Source organism: Parasteatoda tepidariorum, chromosome 9 (assembly GCF_982258835.1).
Source record: "Parasteatoda tepidariorum strain Cologne lab strain chromosome 9, Ptep-v5.0, whole genome shotgun sequence".
NCBI lineage: Eukaryota > Metazoa > Arthropoda > Arachnida > Araneae > Theridiidae > Parasteatoda > Parasteatoda tepidariorum.
Genome location: NC_141763.1, coordinates 18548059 through 18569571, shown reverse-complemented (window position 1 = coordinate 18569571; position 21513 = coordinate 18548059). Strand labels below are relative to the sequence as shown.

General features: G+C 33.4%; 1 protein-coding gene across 2 annotated transcripts in view; it reads right to left on the bottom strand.

Moving 5' to 3' along the window:
* Positions 1 to 6632: 6632 nt before the first annotated feature.
* Positions 6633 to 21513, bottom strand: part of LOC107444638 (uncharacterized protein CG3556) — a 35830-nt gene continuing 20949 nt past the window's right edge. For both annotated transcript variants that reach the window (XM_087150975.1, XM_087150976.1), the window contains exons 5-11: positions 19989 to 20208; positions 18422 to 18669; positions 15612 to 15787; positions 13514 to 13706; positions 11766 to 11937; positions 9459 to 9595; positions 6633 to 6834 (exon numbers count right to left, since the gene is read on the bottom strand). In XM_087150975.1, the coding sequence (XP_087007101.1) occupies positions 6767 to 6834; positions 9459 to 9595; positions 11766 to 11937; positions 13514 to 13706; positions 15612 to 15787; positions 18422 to 18669; positions 19989 to 20208 (1214 nt within the window). In that variant the 3' untranslated portion in view covers positions 6633 to 6766. The remainder of the gene's footprint in view (positions 6835 to 9458; positions 9596 to 11765; positions 11938 to 13513; positions 13707 to 15611; positions 15788 to 18421; positions 18670 to 19988; positions 20209 to 21513) is intronic.

Genomic DNA, 21513 nt, shown 5'->3' with positions numbered 1-21513 from the left:
ATCAAGTTTATTAAAAGCAACTTTTAAGTAACGGTTCCAAAATAACGGATCTCGGGAACCTGTTATTGATATACTTGTTACTTTTTGAAAGATAATCATTGATACTTGCCAGCAGTCAAGTAAGATAAGGAGATTAAAAAAAATGTTTTTTTTCTTAGGGTTATACTTTATTAGGAAACACAGAATGGATAAATTGTTTTTAAAACGAAGAAATGGGGGAAAATAACTTATCAAATAATATTTTCAAAGTTTGCTTTGGCAGCCTTTCATCAGTAACATGTTATTTACGGAACTGTTCCAAAATATAGGAGTAATTATTGCTATTAATATTTAAAAAAAGAATCCAACTCGTCACATTAAACTAACGAGGAGGTGGAATTCGATCTTTCTAACCTTGTGACTCAACACGAAATAATCATAATAATTAATTTGTTTGCCATTGACTGTTTGATAATCTTTTTTTTTCTTCAAACAATTTACTTCATTTCGCTTTCACGTTGAAAAATGTTAATAAGCAATTAGTTTTGATCTGATTTTTCAAGACAGAAAGGAGAGATCGAAACATCTTTTGATAAATAAGAACTATAGTTTCGCTGATTTTTTTTTTGGCGTTTCTGATATGTTTTTATTAACAGGCTTTTTTAAACTAATTATTTAAAAAAAACTAAGATAGCAAAATTAGAATATTTATTGTCACAGCATTAATCAAACTATTAAATTTGTATTGTAATAATGTTACTGTCTTCATCATATTCCCAAAGGCTCTAACATTTTCCCTTTCTTCCATTTAAACGTTTTGCACATTTGCTTTGTGTTTTTCACTCCTAATAATATGATAATATAATCATGTTATCAATCATCATGTCTAAGGAACCAAAACGTCTAGAGATTCGACGAGTTCAGTGAAATCGAAACAAACAATGTGTTCACTTACCGCACTTATGATAGTAATATTTGAATATGCCTTTGCTTCAACATAAGATAATCTTCAAGATCTCCGAAATGAGGTCCTTCGGCCAAAGAAAGATCTGTGACTCCTTTCGAGAGTGATCGATTCATTTCCATGTTGACCACTTACTCTTCAGTAGGTCAACAGCTCTAGAACGGGCTTTTTCAATCCCTTCGATGCTATCACTTGTAAAACCAGAATAACAGTTTTCCCAAGTCAAATTTCATGTTGTTTTCCATTGATGGACCAGCATAATCTTGATGGTAACCATCAATAGTTCCATCATGAGCCATTATATGATTTTATGGTAACCAACATAAGTAACCATCACCCCAATGTAGCAACTCGGACTGATTTAGGATGGTCCAACATAAGAATAGAAACTTGTTTATGGTTTGTTCATGTTATCCATCAGAAATTTCCATTACAGTTTTCTAGAAATTAAATGTTAGAATTATTACCCCAATATAGGAATTCGGGCTGATTTATGATGGGTCAACATGAAGAAAACCCAAATTGTTTTGATGGTATATTTCTGATGAACCAACAAGAATTATTATCATGAAAATGCATTGTTGTACCATTATGGGTCATCACGAATTTCCATCATAGTATCTTAGAAATCAAATCTTTGAATAATCATGAACAACCATCATTCCAATCTAAGAATTCGGACTGATTTATGATGGTTTAACATAAAAAATTGTTTTGATGGTATATTCCTGAGAACCAACAAAAATTCCTATTAAACCATCATGGATATGATGGGTTCCAGATGATGGATTCCATGAAATGAATGAGTTCCATGGAATGATGGAAGTTTGTGGGCATATCAAAAACATGAACTCATAATGGAAAATGTTGGATGATGGTAACCATCAAATGATGTTGGACCATCTTGAATCGCATTGAAACAAACATGAACTATTAAAATTTTTTGATGAAACCATCAAGAACTTTGACTTGGGTGGAATGGACAGTCAAACATCAGTGCAACAGGATGTTGCACTGATGAAGGTTGCCCTTTGAGCATCCGAAACAGCTGTCTGCATTTATAAATTTTTTTGTGCTCTTAAACGTTGTTTACCTTAGTTTGTATTTTAGCACAAAGGTCGCCCACTTGTGTATTAATAGTCAACACTTGTTTCATCATGCAATTTCTTCTAAGGAACTATAAACCCTTTGCCTGTCGGTCGTGTTAACTGGTTATTTATTGAAGGGAGTATTGACCTGCTGATAGGATGGTTATGTAGAAGAGTGATGCATTTTTCGCTCATGATTTTTAAATGCGAAATTCGAGTGATTCTGCTGTCATGCACTGATCCCGATGTACCTCTTTCGTGTGCTGAATAACGCGTCACAATTTTTGGTTTGCTGCATGATCATAAGAAGTTGGAAATAGATTTCCATACACGTTTCGCAATAATTAAAATAGTTTCAAGTCAAATTTAGTAGAGCAAATGCTTGAGCGCAAAATTCGTCAGTAAACATTTTGAAAGACATCTAAATGACACCAAAAAAATATCTCTTATCAGATAAATTAATAACAGAATAATCCATTATTATAAGTTGAATACGTGACTGAAATTAAATTATCTCACTTATTTCGCAGTACAGCTCAAAAACTTTTAAACCAAATAAACCAGATACTCCATTACTAAGCATTAAAGCGACGGTGACATTTGAATAGACAGCCATTGGTTTCTCTTCGTCAAAGTTGTTGCAAAATTTAAATCTTTCACCAGTTCTGCTTGCTGTGATGGTCACATTTACCCAAGCACAGTATTTCTGTAAAACACGTGAAAAAATCATGAGTGCATATAACTTGGTTTCAATTCTAAGGTGGACCGGATATGGCAAGGCTGGATTCGAACTCACGTTTTCATGAACGCGAGTCTAGCGGCTTGCCATCCAGGCTATCCCGGTAATTTCAACCACTGGTTTATATTAATGATTTAAATAAATATATATGAGTCCTAACAATGTTCTTTTAATCTGCGTCTGCATACTTAAAATAGCTTCTGCTTTCAATTGTAAGCCCCATAATTATAACACCACGATTACAAAGAATCTTGCCCAGAAAGTATTTTGAACTAGCCAGAACAGGAAAAATTTTGCTACTAGCCAGTTGTAGCATTTTCAAAACTGGCCACTTTTTGAAACATGCGAAAGCTTTTTCAAAATTGATAATATTAAAAGATTTAAAAATTCTTTTTATGATAATCATGTTGGGCATTTCCTTGGAAGCCTTTTTCAAAATATAGCGAAGTTTCAAGATTTATTTGTAGAATGAAAAAAAATTTTAAGAAATTTTTTTACATAATATTCTGAAATAAAATAATTTTCTGAATATTATAAAATATTCATAATACTTCCGTATTTCTAAAAAAGTAACACAAAGTAGGATTTCCAATCGTTCAATAAAAACTAGTTTTTTTTCTTCACAAAAGTGCATAAAATGCCCATGGGCACTGCAGAAAAATCAGTGTAGAATAGCAACTGGCGGACAATTTTTTAATCACGGTTTGTCATATTCAATCACCCTATTTTTTATTTTTTTATTTCATAACCGTCGTTGAACAGCCGACCCTATTTTATGGGTCTACGACCACTAATGTTCAACACCGTAGCCTTGTAATTTTGAACCCAATTCAGAAGACAAGGGGACTCCTGGATCGAGTATTGGGAGAAATTTGCCTTCATGTAGGACTTTTTGATGGAGCTAACCCGCATTTGCGTTACATAGAGAGGAAGACCACGAGAACCTCCCACGGTTATCCTGACGGCAAGGGGACTCTAACCCATGATCCGTCTACCACTGAGGATATTTCACGTCAGCACTGTGGTAGGTGTAAGCCGGATGCGGAATTCGTACCGACTGGGATTCGAACCCGGTTAGCCTCACTAGAAGGCGAATGCTCTATCCCCTGAGCTTTATTGCCCCCAGTCACCCTATTGCCAGTGGTTGTCACTTATTATATCCTTTACCAAAAAGTTTAAAAACAGCAGCCGAGTCATGGTGGCTCAGGGGATAGAGCATACGTCTCCCAATGAGGTGGACCGGGTTGATTCGAATTCCGCACCCGGCTCTCAACTACCACATTGCCGACGTAAAATATTCTCAGTGGTAGACGGTTACACGGGTTAGAGTAGTCTTGTCGTCAGACTAACCGTGGGAGGTTCTCCTCTCCGTGTAACGCAAATGCGGGTCAGTTCCATTAAAAGTCCTCTACGAAGGCAAATTTATCCAACTAGTTGATCCTGGAGTTCCCTTGTCTTCTGAATTGGGTTCAAAATCATAACGGTTATGAAATAAAAACAGCAGCTATGAATCTATGTACAGTGCACCAAAAAAAACGGATCACCCTGAAAAATAAATTAAATGGTAGATAAATATACAACACCCATCATTAAAGAACAGATCATTAGATCAAAAGTTAGAACAACTTTTGATTTAATGATTGGATCTTTACATGCTAGGAATCTTTCTTAATGATTCAAGGAGGTGACCTCAAATATGCTAATTCATTTACTACAGACGATATTTTAAGTTACGAAACACAAAACGTCGAAGGCAAATGTTCACAAACGACACGAACTGTCGAAAGTTAAATGATAATTTTCCCTTTAATGTTAATGTAGTGTTTACAGTCCCTTCGATGTTAATTTCACTACTTATGTATTTCACTATGATTTGAAAACTTTTTTAGTGAATCGAAAAATCTTTGCACTCAAATGTAAAATTCTTTATTCAACGACAATTCCAGATAGAAGAATTTCTAAAAATTATTTATTCTTAATTAGTTTGATCTAGTAGAAGTTGAAAGTTTTTTTAAAGGAAAAGAGCAATAATTATTATAATTTAACGAATAATTTTAAAGATATAAAAGTAAATGTAACTCACTAAATGAACGTTAGACTATCAAAACGTCTTACCATGGTAGTAATCAAACTATAAAAGCCAACCCATCATTATTTCACCTACCTTTCCTCCCCTTACATCGGGATGTTAAATCTAAATTTATAAAAAATTGTATTACTATGGTTCTCCGGAAAAAATGCGTTTTTTCCCGGAAAAATTAGCATATTCCCCCTCGTTTACAGTGGACATATACATAAATTATCTGACCAAAAATATTCGGAAATCCAGTTGTAGTATTCGGACATCCAGTATGGTAGCATAATGATGTGGGGTGTTACTCGTAGTTTAGCGTGGGACCATTTGTTCCTGTGGTTGGAAGCATGAATTCTGAGATGTATGTGGACATTCTGGGCAATGCTACACTCCCAACTCAACGGCAATATTTTGGGGAAGACCCAATTACTCTTTCAGCCGGATAACTGCTCCATTCACGCATCGAGGCTTGCACAGACGTGGTTTGACGAAACGGGTGTTCAAAAACTGAACTGGTCTTCTTAGATCTCAGATTTAAATCCCATAGAACACCTTTGGGATGAATTAGAGGGCAGATTATGTAGCTAGCCAAACCGACCATCCTCTCTGCAAGCACTTACTTCAACTGTGATGGAAGTCATTTCCTATTTAAAAAAAACTGATGGAAATTCTGCCCAGATGTGTGCAGGCTGTCATCGATGCAAAAAGGGGACCCACGTCATATTAATATGAGCCTGAGGACGCTCTAAGTCCATACCATTGAGTGTCCGGATACTTTTGATCAGATAGTGTAGATTGATACCTTGCACATATTAATGAACAGAAATCTTATCGTCCGTGCACCAAGTGCGCGTCAACATTGGCTTCCCCAGAGCATCTTCTCCTCTGTGTAGGCCTTTTGCATGAGGACCTTATAACTACACCTTTTATTATATATGACTTTTTCCTGGACATGGTCTAGCTTGCAGTTAGACCTTGAATAATAATAAGCCACAGTAACAACAAATCCGAGCAATAGTTCATAAGTTAAAAGGATTTGCGTTTTTTTCAGTAGTAGTTGTTCATTTACGTCGCACTAGAGCTGCACAATGGGCTATTTGCGACGGTCTGGGAAACATCCCTGAAGATGATCCGAAGACATGCCATCACAATTTTGATCCTCTGCAGAGGGGATGGCACCCTCCGCTTCGGTAGCCCGACGACCTGCACGCGAAGTCGAGCACTTTGCGGTAGAACAGTTTAACGAGGACCAATGCCGCACACCCTCGGTCCCTACGCAGGCTGATCCAAGTGGTCACCCACCCACACACTGACCGCAGCCAGTGATGCTTGACTTCGATGATCTGCTGGGAACCGTGTCTTAACAATCAGTCCACTGCAGGACGTTTTTTTTCCAGACTGTACATTATTGCTCTTAGTAACATTCTCAATAAATGTTGAAAAATGTAAATATGCATATTATAGTAAAAAAATATGTTTAAATTTTAAGTATACAGAAGCTATTGTTTTAATTTGAAAATAAATTGTACATATACATTCAAATAATATACTAGCATTATCTTTTAGAGTAGAAAAAAATCCAAAAATAAAAACAGAATTCTCAAAAAAGCATAATTTTATTGTACTTAGACAATTATTTCGTAAAAGTAATCAGATCATAATGTGTAATATTTAACTTTGAATGATTCTTCAAATGTAGAAGATAATAACTGAACACTTAAAAGAATTAAAGATCACTTTGTTGCAATCGATTGAAGATTGCTTTGCTTATTATAGACTTAGGAAAACTTATTTAGTTTCAGAACAAATTTATTTTTAATTTTGAACTACAAAAACAATTCACAGCATTTTCTTCTTTTTGATGAGATTATTTCCCAGTACAATTCTTTAAAAGTAATCCTTTGGGCTGCAGCAGATTTAAGTCAAACATCTACACTTTTATACCATAGAACAAGATGATTACCATCCTCTAGTTTGAGTTGATCTGGACCTAGGAAAATATAAAATAATAATTACTAACTGCTTTTTACGACCTTTTTCACCATCCTTACATACCTACTGCCTAAGGACTCGGGTCAATACTTCTTAGAAAAGAGAAGGCCTCAGCACGGGTTACCACAAACAAGGAATTTGATCTTTCAGTAGTCATAACGTAGTGACATCTTTCTTATTTTTCATCCACTGCGCAGTTTATGCTCGTTGCGAACTGCAAAATTGAACCGTGCTGAGGCCTTCTTTCTTCTAGCAGGTGTTGCATGGATATGGTGTATATTTCAAGAAATAAATTACCCAATGGCATCTCGCATTTATTTAGAATAAGTAAAAAGTTGGTACAATAGTATGTTTCTATCGGTCCATTTTGAAAGAAATGATGTATTGATGACTAACACATCATATAAATGATAATGTAGGTAAGAATCAAATTTGATATGGTAACTAATCGACTAACTAAAAGGAAAAATCAATCATCTTTAATCAAAAACTTGCTACCAGTTTTTAATTTGGCTGTTGCTTCCTAGTTTAGTATTTAATTAAATCGATTCCAATGGATTAAAAATCAAACACAAATGTCATGTAACATAAATGCAGGTTAGTTACATCAAAAAATCCTCCACAAAGGGAAGTTTGCTCCAATGCTTGATCCAGGAGTTTCTTTGTCTTCTGGGTTGAGTTAAAAACTACAAAACTACGGGTTTTAACATTGATGGTCATAAACTCAGAATTGGGTCGGCTATTCAACGCCGATTATAAAATATGAAATAAATTTAAACGAATTTTTTTTTTAAATTTTATTACCAATAATCTTAATTTAGAGTTTATGTCCTATAGCTAAATTCAGAGTCCGAGAGCTTTGTCTGCCCCAGTACTGAATTGGTTTTTGCTATACATACAAAAATTGGAAACAAATAAAATAAGCCAAATTGTGATATTTTTTATAGATATTATGTATGTACATACACCAAAAACCAATTCAGTAAATTCCAATACAGATAAATTCGGAGACCAGGAGTTTTATCTACTCTAGTACTGAATTGGTTTTTGGTGTACATACATAAACCGAAAACGAATGAAATTAGCCAAATTATGATAATCAAATTATGATTATTAAATGAAAACTGAAAAGATTTGCTATCAAAGTTGAAAATGCTTTTTGGGGAAACATATTTTTTATTAACAAATTTAGTTTGTTTTGAAAGGTCCGGCGAGAATTTTAAATGTATGTCTTTTCATAATTAATTCATTATATTATTAATAAAAAATTATGTGTTTCTTTCTTCAAAAAGGTGTCCTCAAAAGCTTCTTTCTTATTTGTCTTTTAGCTTAAATAATTTCATTAAGTCAACCAAATTATTAAATAAATATTGGTTTATTGTTTAGATTTAAATATAATTAAAAGTTCCAAAATCTTTGCGGGTCTTGAACTCTCGGAACCCCTTTAACACTTTTACAGAACTCTAATGTACCACAGAAAACAATCTGCTGGGATCTCAACTGGGTTTTTTTTCTGAAAAACGTTTGATAAATTGGTAGCAAATTAATTATTTTTTGAATAATGGCTGGCACTGAACTTTCGTTCTTCGCCTTAGAAAATGCCCAAAGTGTTATTAGAAAAAAAAGGCCTTTCAATTTTAAAGGTTTATATTATTGTAAAAAATAAGTGGATCCGTTTTTATTCCTCCGTACCTGAAAGGATTAAAAAGCAAAAATAGATCAAGGATATTAAAGTATTTTTTTAGAAATACATATACTCCTTATATTCCATATTTTATTCATGTACTTGTAACCAAAATAATGTGTAACCATGTACTTGAGAAAGTATTGAAAGTACAATTTCATCCCTGCGTAGGAGCCGAATCATTTAAAGTAGAGTAGATTGGTTTATTGTTTGCTAGAATCACAATAAATGCTACAAGATGCTGTGGAACTCAAAATTATTAAAGCATGACCATACGAATGTATACATAAAAACAGAAAAAAATTTTGAAATGGGAATAAATTAGTGGAAAGTATTTATAAAATTAGTTTATAGATGACTACTCATGCAAACAGTATATGCATATGAGTATGAGGGGAATGCATTTTACTTCCACAGGGGTGATTGTGAGTCCAAGTCAAAATTCCGGAAAATTTCTTGAGTTAAAAAAAAAAAAAAACGGTTTAAATTGAAAAATTAGAAAAAAAAATTTTACAAGGTTTTTTTTCTTCCTCTTAATATTTCTTAGTTTACCTAAAATATAATTAAAATTTTACACATACCTATGATGACCTGGAGAAGTAATAAAAATTTACAAATATGTCTTTCTTTCTTGAGTTTATGATTATAACAACTATTAACTGATAAAAAATGAATATTAATCATGAATATAAGATTATAAAGTATATCTCCCTTACAAACAAATAAAATAAACTGTGTTTTTAAGTTCCACCTTTGAAAATTTGATTTCCGGAAACTTCTGTGATCAATGATTTTTTGAAACGTCTGGACGTTCGATCTCCGGAAACTTCCGGATCACTGTTAGCGAAAAATCCTGAAATTCGGATTTTTTCCGGAGCACAATCAGCCCTGCTTCCAAGAAAAAGAATAAATATAGTTAATAGAAAATCTCATATTACTTGTAAAAGAATGATTGAGAACATCTGTTTTTCCTGTCCCATGAAACAACAGCCAAAATTTTCCGATTTCGGGATCGTTCGATATTTGAGCAACTTTGTACACATCTATTTTATCAAAGACTTTTTTCCATTGGAATCTAGAGTAAAAATTATAATTATTTTTAATTAGGAAGTTATACGATATGTAGAAACCAATTGATTCAATACGGATAACAACTATAGATATAATAAGTTTTTCTTTAATGTGCAATTTATGTATGAGTATAAATTTCCTTCACTGTATAGTTTTTGAGTATGCGCTTCGTACGTAGAAATAAAAAAAAAACTTTTTTTACAGATCATTTAATAAAAGTACGGATAAGGATCTTTTTCTTACCTACATTTCAGATGCATATCGGTGAATACAGGTCCACATAGACATTGCACCTGTTTCTACCAGTTTAGTGAAGAATCGTATCCGTAAAATTACGAGAAAATAACTCAAGTAAAACAACAAGTAACAGATGAAATTTTAGAAGACAGTTTTGGAACAGCTATTTGCATAGGGTATTTTTTCATTATATTAGTCATTTTCATACAGTTTGTTTTACATTTAAGCAAATTTTCGGCTTTTTTTACGGTTTATGCATTCCTAACAAATATGTTGTACACAATTTACGTAAAAACTTATGTGATTCTGAGCTTACAAAGAGAGCGGAATTTCTTTGGTGGGAAAACTGAAATAAAATTGCTATTTGAACACATTATAACGTACAGTTGCAATCTCTATTAACCAACATCATATTTTTCGGTAGTTATAAAATTGATGCTGTCCTAAAAAGGTTGCGCAATCTTTTAATTGGGAATGAGAGGAAAAAAATCCATTTCAAACTCTTACAAGCAAATGATCTGTAAATGATTTTAACACCGCATTTCTTCATCCTTACCATCATAAGAATACATTATAGTTAGGATTCATCATTTTGTGTTCCTTCCTCAAATGTTACGAAACACCTGACATTTAAAAAGAGGTGCTGTAAAATGAAGACTGTACATGATGCTGAACTTAGCATCCGCCATGAAACTCATTCCTCTCTAAATTCTGTTGTCACGCATTAATACTGTAACTTAGGAGAAGTGCGTTCTGAAAATTTGCATGTTTACACGTTTTTTTCGGAGACAAGTGCAGTGGAAACTGTTTTCGTCCATCATTGGTAATTAAAGCAATCACAGATGGCTGAACGCGTCGCATGTTTGCAGTGTAAACTATAGTTCGTTCACCAGGAGTTGGCACTTGGCTCCACCTCCTCGGACGCAGAGTTCATTTCAGCGCGGGAGTAAAAAGAGAAACATCTCCGCTTTTGAAAATGAGACAACCCTTAATGCGCACCAAACACATTTCCAGTCACTTACTTCACTTTATCATCTGCTATTGTACCTTTTGTTACACTTGCTAATTAAATATAGTTTAAATTTAAAAACTGCTGTTCTCCCAGCAAAATGTCTCATAAAGGACAAACTATTCACTCAAAAGAGAGAAATACCATAAAAAATGGTGCGAAATATCATCAAATTTACGAAATATTTATTGTTAAAAAAATGCACATGAAGTTTGCGAAATAAATATTTTTGCCAAATGATCACCAAATAGCAAGATTGTTCAGGATTGCTCACAATCTTCTCCCGAAAATAGCGAAATAGTATCGTCGCATACCACGTGATGAAGGCGGAGCCAAGTGCCAACTCCTGGTGAACGAGCTATACATATCACAGACATGCCTGCTCGGGTGGCAGAAATATTCAACGAGGAATGCACATTGTCTGGAAAAAGCCATTTGAGACATAAAACCTACTGTTGGTTTGACAGGGAATGCTGTTGTTTTCCGGAAAAACCTGAGGAATCTCAGAAACTTTGCTGCAAAACACTTCAACAGCCAACGTAGTAACCAGATCTTTCATCTCGTGACTTTAACATTTTAGGTGACCCGAAGGAGGATATTCGTTTAAATAGGTATCTCTTGGACAGTGTACAACAAAATTGGGTGTGGTCGTGAATCTGCTTGAGACCTACCTGTTTCTACAAGGTTGGAATCGATCGTCTCCCAGAAGGATAAATGTACTAAATCTTTATTTCATTTAGTTTTGAGTAAAACAAATTCAATGTCACAATTTCAGTGCCAAAACAAACTCAATTCAATTTGCAGTGGGTTTTCATTTTACTGCCGATTATTTGAATGTTGCATGAATTAAAAGTACATGTTTTATTCTTGTTATAAAAATTCTGAACAGTCATGATGAGACGGATTGTCCAGTTTGTACGATACTCACTTATACTTGGGATCTTCTGCTTCTGCGGACTGCAACACTTGGAAAGCTGTGAAAGTCGAGGGCACTTTCAAATGGATGGTATGAATGATATCTTTCTCGTCGCCCACAAACAGAGAATACTGGATTTGTATTTTTGATCCCGTATGGTGCTTCATTTCTAACTCTAGCTGTTCTGAAAAACAGCAAGAAATAAAAACAATTAGGTCAGAGAAAATTAGTGGCTACGCATTAAGAACACAAAACTCTTGAGTATCTTGAGATAAATTTCATTGCTTGAAAAAAAAAGAAAGAAAGAAACTGTTAAATTATCACTCACTCAAATGATGGAAAAAGTGTATTTTTATGACAGCTGGAAGGTAAGATAAGACTCAGCTTTGTTTTTCCCCTTTTATCTTTATAAAAAAGTAAAACATAGTGTCAACTAAGCACTGTTTTGAGCCAATAACAATTTTTTTCAATGTATAATTAAATGCACAAAGTAACTGTTACAAACAGAAAAACAAATTCTTTTAAATTTAGGAATAATATTTAATTAATAATACTACATTGAACATCATGTGAAATTTAACCCTTTCACTGCCAATTTTTTTTCTGAGAAAAAAATCAAATAAGTACTTAAATACATCAGTTACAATGCAAATATCGATAAAATTCTGAAAAAGGGGAAAAATTACTTACCAGAGGGAGAGGGATGAGTGGGACATATATGTCCCATTGGTATTTTTTCGTGGGACACATGCGTCCCAGTGGTACTGAAATAATGATTGAGAATGCAGTGAAAAGCTAAGTTACTTTTACTTATTTACACGTATTTTGCTATAATAAGGATATAATGAGGATATAATAATATGTATATAATGAGGATACAATAAGGATATAATGAAACTATAATAAGGATATAATAAACACTCATGTATGGTATACTGCAAAACAGTCTTTGCAAAGTGCACTTTTGCACATTGTACATGCAGTTTTTGTTCTTTTTTAGTCTTTCACTTTGGCACATCATACACATCTTCTGCGAGTTGGAACTTTATACTGGCAAGTGATCGCCCACATTCAGCATAAGCTTCGATGCCTTTCCTTCCATCACACAGTGCTCAAAATGGCGGCAAGACAGGACAAAATACCGCGCAATAAATTTTTGGGAGGGAAAAATGTATTGGGAAAGGATTGTACTGTCATCTATTGGGAGAAAATTACACTGAATTGTCAGTGATATCAAGGAATACCAGTGGGACATGCATTCATAATAATACAAAGCATACTTAGCCCATAGGGTTATTTGAAACTGCCTGCGGGACATATATGTCCCGGTGGTAGCGAAAGGGTTAAATTAATAAAAAAGGTATCCAAAACTAATGAGTCAAATTTTTTCATATCTATCCGCAGATCGTAATTTTGACCTGAACCAGAGTACGATCAATCTCCGATCCAGTACTCCAAGAAGTACTGATTTGTTATAGAAACTTGGTAAACTTTGTGACCCCGACAGATTAACACTCACTGTCGAGAATCAAGAATTCGAGGAGTGCATAAACACTCTCCAAGCAAAGGAGCAAGTTTCATTGATGATAGATACTTTTTATAACTGAGAAAAATTGCGTTGTGGGTTTTTAGATGTACTAAATTTACGCCATATTGTCTTTTATGTTACTCTTTTTGCTATTTAAAATAAATGTTGGTAAGTAATAAATAAATGATGTCTAAGATCCCCCATCTTAATTTACGAATCACTCAACACCCACCTCTTGGATCCACTGTTGTTAGTGAACAGTTGTAACTCCGAATGTCCGTTAAAGTTTTTCCATTCAAAATCGGGAGAGTCAGATAGTAGGCGAGGAAGTCAGCATTCGAACTTTCCAATTCTTTCATCAAGTATTTGAGTGTCTCGTTCAGTTTCCAGTCTTTAGTGTGTTCCTGACCACTCGCTAAAAGACTCTAAAAAAGCAAACATTCATTCCGGAAATAAAAATAAAAAATTTAACACTAATAAAGCATAATCCGATACACGAAAATGAACATAGTGTTATAGTTTCGGTTCTGTTAAAAAAAAAACTTCCTCATTGTTAAAAGACAAATTGACAGGCGAGAGAAAAGTCAAGAGACAAACGCGTGTTACTTTGTATTTTCACTTTGAGGAATACTCCTGTTTATAGAAACGAAACTAACGCACAATGTCAATGTCTGTGTATCTATTTGAGAATTATTCATGTTGTTTTGCTTAGCATAATGTATACCTATTCGCATTATTAGAAAGTATAGTGTATTCCGTGGAATGTATATTATCAGAATGATTTTAATACGAAGCCAAAAACAAACATTTCTATTAAGGGATAAAAAAAATAGGTAAAACACTTTTTAGAAACATCTTCAAAAGTAGTGAATTAGTGGTTTTTCTAGCTGAAACAGAAGCATTTTTATTGGTAGTTTACGAGTACATTTATCCTAAAAGCAGTTTTTCTAATTCCTGTTGAGTTCGATTTGGTTTTTAACCTTTTATATACGGCACTTGTTTTCTTTTTATTTAATCTTAAGACCAAACACAACTCCGCTTGAAGTTGAAGTTGAATCTCTTAGAACGATAACTCAACAACTTCTGTCAAGGGTGGAGGACTTAGGAAATGTTATTGTATTAGTTGACTCCATCTCATCAATCCAAGCAGTTAGATCTTTAGATTTCTCAGATTCACAATAGAATTAAAAGCTGTAAAGAGAATTTAGGGAGCCGAAAAAAGAATATGGTAGTTTATATGGAAATGAGACGGCTGATCTCCCAGCTAAAAAAGGAGCTTGCAGTACGTCCAGAGAGAAATACCTTTTTACTTCTTTAAACAGAATAATTATTTTCTTTTTTTAACGGCAGATACTGGACTTACGTTCTTGATCTCGGAAGATCCTGGAAGTATTGCCCATTTAACGTTACCCAGTGGGCCTCTGTGAACCTAAGTCACGGAGGTGAGCAATATTACTCACGACACACTACCATAGATGACCACATTAACACATCACACAAAACAGAGGACAAGACACAGAGCGAAACATCCATACCCTGAGCGGGATTCGAAATCCGCAGCCATTGTCATCGCTGTCAAACACGCTAACCACTCGGCCACCTGGCCGGCTATATAATTAAAAATAACGTCAATAAGAACTATGAGAATCATTTAAATGAGCAAATTGGTGATAAGGCGTGGTTCTGAACAAGATTCCAGATTACAGAAGACGGAACGCAGTTGTTGCCTATAGGTTGGCAACTGGGCATGACTTTCTTGTACTTTCCCTACTTAAATTGTATTATGCGAAAGAGGTCGCCCTAATGAATGCTGAGCACCTGGGAGTTGGGTATTGGAAGGCTCGTGAGCTATTAGAAACCCTGCAAACAGAATGACTTTCTATTAACTCTTTTTTATGTTTTTGATATTTTTTATACTTTTCTTTTCTTATTTTTATACTTTATTCATTTATTTCATTATTTCTCATTATCACTGATATGCACGCACCACTACAAGATAATTCTTTTACAAGGAGAAAATAAAATTTAATTCACAAAGATAGTGTCAGAAAGACATAAAAAGCAAAAAAAATTCGCAATAAATTTTGTGGGGGGTGGGAGGTTTGTTTATTACACTCTTCTTTTTACTATTTATTTTTCTTTTTGCTTTATAATTATATTTTACAATTTAATGATATTAAGCAAACGAAACTGAATTATTTACAATCTTGCTTAATAAAAATTTATTTTGCAACTTAAACTTTTCTTTAATAAAAATAAACTTATTGTACCTATGAAAGTGTTAATAAGTAATGAATTAAGGATTATAAATATACAAAAATGTATATTACTTGAGTAATTAGACTTGTTGCGTGGACGTTACCAAAACTTCCATCTGGAAGTTGATGTTCTTTGAAATCTTTGATAGTCTTTTGATACACAGACAACAAATCAGCACTTGCATTTGTATTTAAAAATTTTGTTTCATTATAACATGCAACAGCCATCACAGCAAATGCTTGGAAATCTGCAAAATTAAGTAAACAAGTTTTTTTTAATCAATTTTATTCCACCAACTATTTTATTTACAAGTTGATGAACTATGTGGAAATTAATTGTTATTATTAATAATAACTGAATTGATTTTTTTTTCAAATCAGTAAACAGTATGCATTTATTGGATTGTATACATATTATGAGAAACTTAATTATCCCCTTTTTATTTCCTTACGTTTCAAATTCACTTCCTTTATTTCATTACCTTTCGCACACGATTTCCTTTAAATGGTTAAAAGAAAATGGGAGCTACAACTGGGAGTTTAAAAGATGAAACTCGATGTTTATAGTACCTGGAGGCTACTAAATAACTTGACTCGATATGTGTTAGAATCGATAACATGTTAAGTCCGTCGGAGACTTCACTCACTCTTGAGACATACCCTTAGGAACCTTAGACTAATGGTATGCGAAATATTAATTGTAATTGGCGACTAGTGTATCTGTCAGCATAATTGACTAAAGGCCTGGTTTCTTAAGACAAGCGTCTTGTCTGGGGGTCAGCGGAAAGTTGACGTACCGCTGATGCCAACAAAATACTGTTTTGTTAGCTCAGTGTGAGCAGTCGGTCCAACGTAGGCATTACCTCGCATTGCGCATGCGTTAATAACGTAAACAAATATTTATTTTGAATTTGTATTGATTTTGTTACTGTCGACCAGTGCGTTAGAGAACAAATAACAAATAATGGCTTTGTCCAAGAAAAAACACATTATAACTTAACTTAGTTAAATAAAGAAGAAGAGGAAGAAGCTATGTTTAATGTTAAAATCAAAATCTTGGCTGATTTCAATGCTCTGTTGGCTGCTGCCCGCCATTGTTTCTGCCGTTAACGTTACGTTGTTATCGAATTGCAGTTGATTCGGACGTCAATCGTCGTTCAAGCTGAGCGTTCGATGGTGTATGATGTTTAACTCACAAATTGTCCAATCAGGGGTTGTAACGCCGAACTGTCCTAAGAAACCAGGCCTTTAGTCATGATTTAATAATTAAAAAAATAGTACGAGTTATAAAATAAGATATATAATTTAGAAATATAAACAGCTGTAGGGCACAATTAAATTAAAAATTAGTTGGTGAAATACTCCCTACCACTGATCACCCTTGGTCCATTCCCCTTTTTGGAAATATCTGGTCAAGAATATAGGGTATATCTGTTAAACTTATCTGATACAATACTGTCCAAGAGAAGGAAATTCGTAACTGGATTGTGACTTCTAACATAGTGAATGAGTTCCTTGTTTGAAATTATATGGGAATCTGCAGTAGTGCTTTTGCTAGGTCTCCTGAATAAGCTAACACTCAATTTGTTTGGCTATTCATATATAGTGTTTATAATTATGTCTTTCTTTAGAAGTATATATGGTGATGCTCACGTAATCCTTCTTCGGAGTTTAAATTATATTGTGTCTAATTTCTTGACTTGTTTATTATTCAAGCAATTCCCGGCTGGACTCGCACATACGATAAATGATCGTATACAAGTTATGCGTAGAAGTCTAGTTAGGTATAACGGAACAACTGAATAAAGTGGTTACTAAAGATTAAGTTGTACAAATTTAAACATTCATAGCGGTAGGTGCTTGAGAGGCACTTTCGAATACAAAGTTAAAATTCAGTCCCGGTCGGAACAGGTTCAATAACATAATTTGCATAAGCGTCAAAAATCCAATAATCAAATAAACTACAATTAAGTTATTGTAACCAATCATACGTATTTGAAAGAGTTATTTGTGTTCAAGATATTATAAAAAAGCAAAATTTTTTTAGATTTTATAGTTTTTGGCTGATAATAAAATACTCACTTTTATGATTCACATTTAAAATTTTACGAGATTTCTAGATTTCTTATAATGGTTATCAGAAAAGTGTAATAAAATTGTGAGATGTATTAGGGTATGACAAAGTTTGAATCTCATTTAGCATAATGTCATCGAGTTGTGGCACATTAGGAAAGGACCTAATCAGTTTAAGTACCTATTAGCGGCATATAATGCACGTTTGAAAGGGATCTCATCAGTTAAGGTACCTATTAACGGCATATAATGCACGTTAGGATAGAATCTCATCAGTTAAGGTATTCACAGCATATAATGCATGTTAGGATAGGATCTCATCAGTTAAGGTATTCACGGCATATAATGCACATTACAAAAGGATCTCATCAGTTTAGGCACGTGCAAGGATTACATCAGTTTGGGCATATAATTCAAGTTAGGAAAAGATATAATAAGTTTAGGGACCTATTAACGGAATAAAATGGGAATATAAATTTTAAAATGTTTTCAGTATAATAATTTTTGGTAATAATAAGTAACGGGAAAAAGACGCACATTTATCTGTACTCAGATGCGTCTGGAGTTTTAAAAAAGACCTCATAAGTCAGTACAAATCAAAAATTGCTCAATAAGGAATGCTGGACATCAAATGCGCTTGATCCAAAACTGAAATTTAATAAAAAGCGAGAAAAAAGTGTTTGCTTGTAATGAAAACTTGTTTTATCAGATTAGTCAACAGTCAAACAATAAATGTTATGGAGGTTTTCAAATAATTGTCTTGATTTTGAAATTATGATTTGCAATTGATAATCCACCAATAAATTTACCTCCAATAAAACTGTATTCAGAATCACTGCTCAATATTGAAACAATGTCTGATGTCGACCTGTGTGGCCATTCTTCCTTCGCATTGCAGAGAGCCAAGTAAGCAGAAGGGTGAGTAAAGTTTCCGGACTCTTTCACCTGGTCCTTGAGCAGTTTGACCAAATCCCTTCCATAAAAGTGTCGAGGATCTTGGCATGTCAACAGAAGAGCGTTGATGTGCATGCTCAGCAACTGGTTAGAAACTGTACCTCTGATTAAAAATATAATAGAGTACATTAAGTTACGGCAATTTACATGCAAGAAATTTGAACCTGTATGGCTAAGATTTTAAAGTACTCGCTTCTGTAACTAGCGTGTTAAAATCCAATATTAGTGATGCACTGTAAAAAATGGCTACAGTTTGAGGGATAATTATCGCTACTTTGATCCATTAAGCAAATCGAATATGCTGCAAATTAATTAAGATGTTAAATCGAACCATTTTCGAACGATAATAAGCCACATCTGGCGTCCAGCTTCGTCACCTTTCCAAATTGTTTTGTACAACTTTTGAATTTTAATGAAAACCAAGCCGAATGCACAACACAATTATATCGTGGTTTCATCACACAGAACGTCATCACAGAAGTAATGCAACATTAAAATGCAACGCGGCTGGAAGAATCCGATCAGCCAAATGCAAATCAGCTTTCCCGAACGGCGCGCGCCTACACTCAACGAGTATAAAAAGCAGCTCGCCGTTGGTCAGCATTCCACTTCGACTTCAGTCCTCACCTGGAGATGTGTGCCTGATCTAACCAGCCAAGTCCGGACGTATTGATGACGCTACTACTTACTTAGATGGTTGACTTTACTTTGTTAACGCTTTTAGAATTTTAATTGTTTATGAAGAAAATAAATAAAGTTATTTTTATGAAAAGTTTCTGGTATCTTCTAATTGCTAAAATACATAAATATTCTAATTCTACAACACCCTCCCCCTATAACCCTCGCACCTTAATTGCTTTAAGACAATATATTAACCAATTTTCTTCTAGTTTTAGCCCAAGGCTTTTATTTCAATTTAACATAAGTGTAAAAGATGTCCGCGGTATTGTAAAAGTTCTTTATGTATTGAGATTTAATAATTATTCGAAATCTGTCCGACAGCTATTAAATCACACAAACCGCCATAAGTACGCTGTAAAAATATATTTTAGTGTATAGTTGCCATCATTTTTTGTGTTAAAATAAAAAAAATTTGTGTTGTAACACATTTATAAATAAGCATAAATTTACATAAAGTAAGCAGAAATCTGTAGTTATCGTGGAAAATATAAAATTGTCATAATAACAATTGTTTGATAAAAAATTAGAGGGAATATATTCCTAAAAAACGCGCTTGCTTTTGAAACGAAATGGTTTTGCAATGAAACTATTAAATTAATTATTACCAGCAGAAATATGTATATATATATATATATATATATATATATATATATATATATATATATATATATATATATATATATATATATATATATATATATATATACAATAATATTGTAATAACATTTAAATGCATATTACTTTAACAACGACACTGCAGTTTCGAGTTCTATTTGCTTTGCCATTAATTCCTCCTGAAGTTCCCGACTGTTAAATGTGGACTTTTCGGCCAGGTATAGGGCTGTTATAGCTCTCACTGTGTTTTCTCGCCAACCCTTCAAGGGAGATTTCCTGTTTCTCAGCCAAACAATGGCTTTTTTACGAGCTTCTGCTATACCCTCCACACTATTGATTCCAGTCGCTAAAAATGGAAAGAAAATTTATTAGAACAAACAGAAACAGTGTTCTCTGTAATCATTATCCTTACTTTATGCAAGACGGTATATATTGCAAAATACCGTTTACACTTTTCTCATTTATACGTTTTTTTTCCTGCCTTATTGATACGTCATTTCAGTATAGTTACAGTTCATTCTTACTCCATGCAATGTTAAAATAGCTCCTTAATGCATCGAGAAAACCATAAATTATCTGTTAAACGTCGTTTTTTCCCACCTTTTTTTTAAAACAAAATTATTCATTTATTTGTTTAAATGCATTAATATATGATGGCTTGTATTAGAAAACTCTAAGGGAGGCTATATGAAGAAATTCCTTCTCTTACATAATATTTTATTTACATGCCTAGCTGTAAGGAAAGAATTTTATACATTCGTGTACATCAAGATGTGAATAAAAAGCATGAGTTTTTTTTAAACTTTTGTAACTTAGTTTATTTTTAATCTCAATTATATCTACCTTAATTATTTTCTGTATCAATAATATCATATGCCAAGTTAAAAATGCTATTACGCTATCAAAATGATAGTTTTTGCTTTGAATTTCTATTAATATGCTTAATTTTTAATTCTGCGTATTTTAATTTATGCGTCGACTTACATAGGTCCCCTGATTCATTATAATCCCTGTAAACAATGAAATATTCACAATAAAGTTCGCAAATTAATATTCAAGATTGAATGAAAAAAGAGAGTTCTCAAAATATGACAAACCATATGTCATAAAAGTGAAAATGAAAACATCAAATATTGTTTTATTCCGTAGGAAACTGAGAAAATTTGTAGGTGACATTTAGAAGCATTTTTAAGCAACCACTGACAATCAAATAGGTTTCGATGTTGTTATCCTGTCTTGTATACATTTTTTTACCCTAAATTAATTTTTTTAATGCGATTGTCTGTATCATAAAGAGTTTTCACAAGAAATGTGCAGAAAACTTCTGGAAAATAAAGTAAAATAAAAGATAATAAATTTTGCAGTTGAAATTGCAATTTTAAGGCTCATTTAATTACTTGAAATACATTTTAAAAAATGGTGTTTGAAACTGTCGTAACCTCGTTTATTATTGTAAAAATAAAGAAAGAAAAACTAAACAGTGCTTGAGAGAGTGAATATGATTTTGACGTGGAATACAAGTTTTATGAAGAGAAACTTTGGAGCTTTATGAAAAGAAACTTTGCTCCAAGTGGAGAGATAAATAAAGAGGACTCTTTAGGATAGTTGGGTACTTATCACATGGTACTGTCTAATAAAGTGATTGTGCATG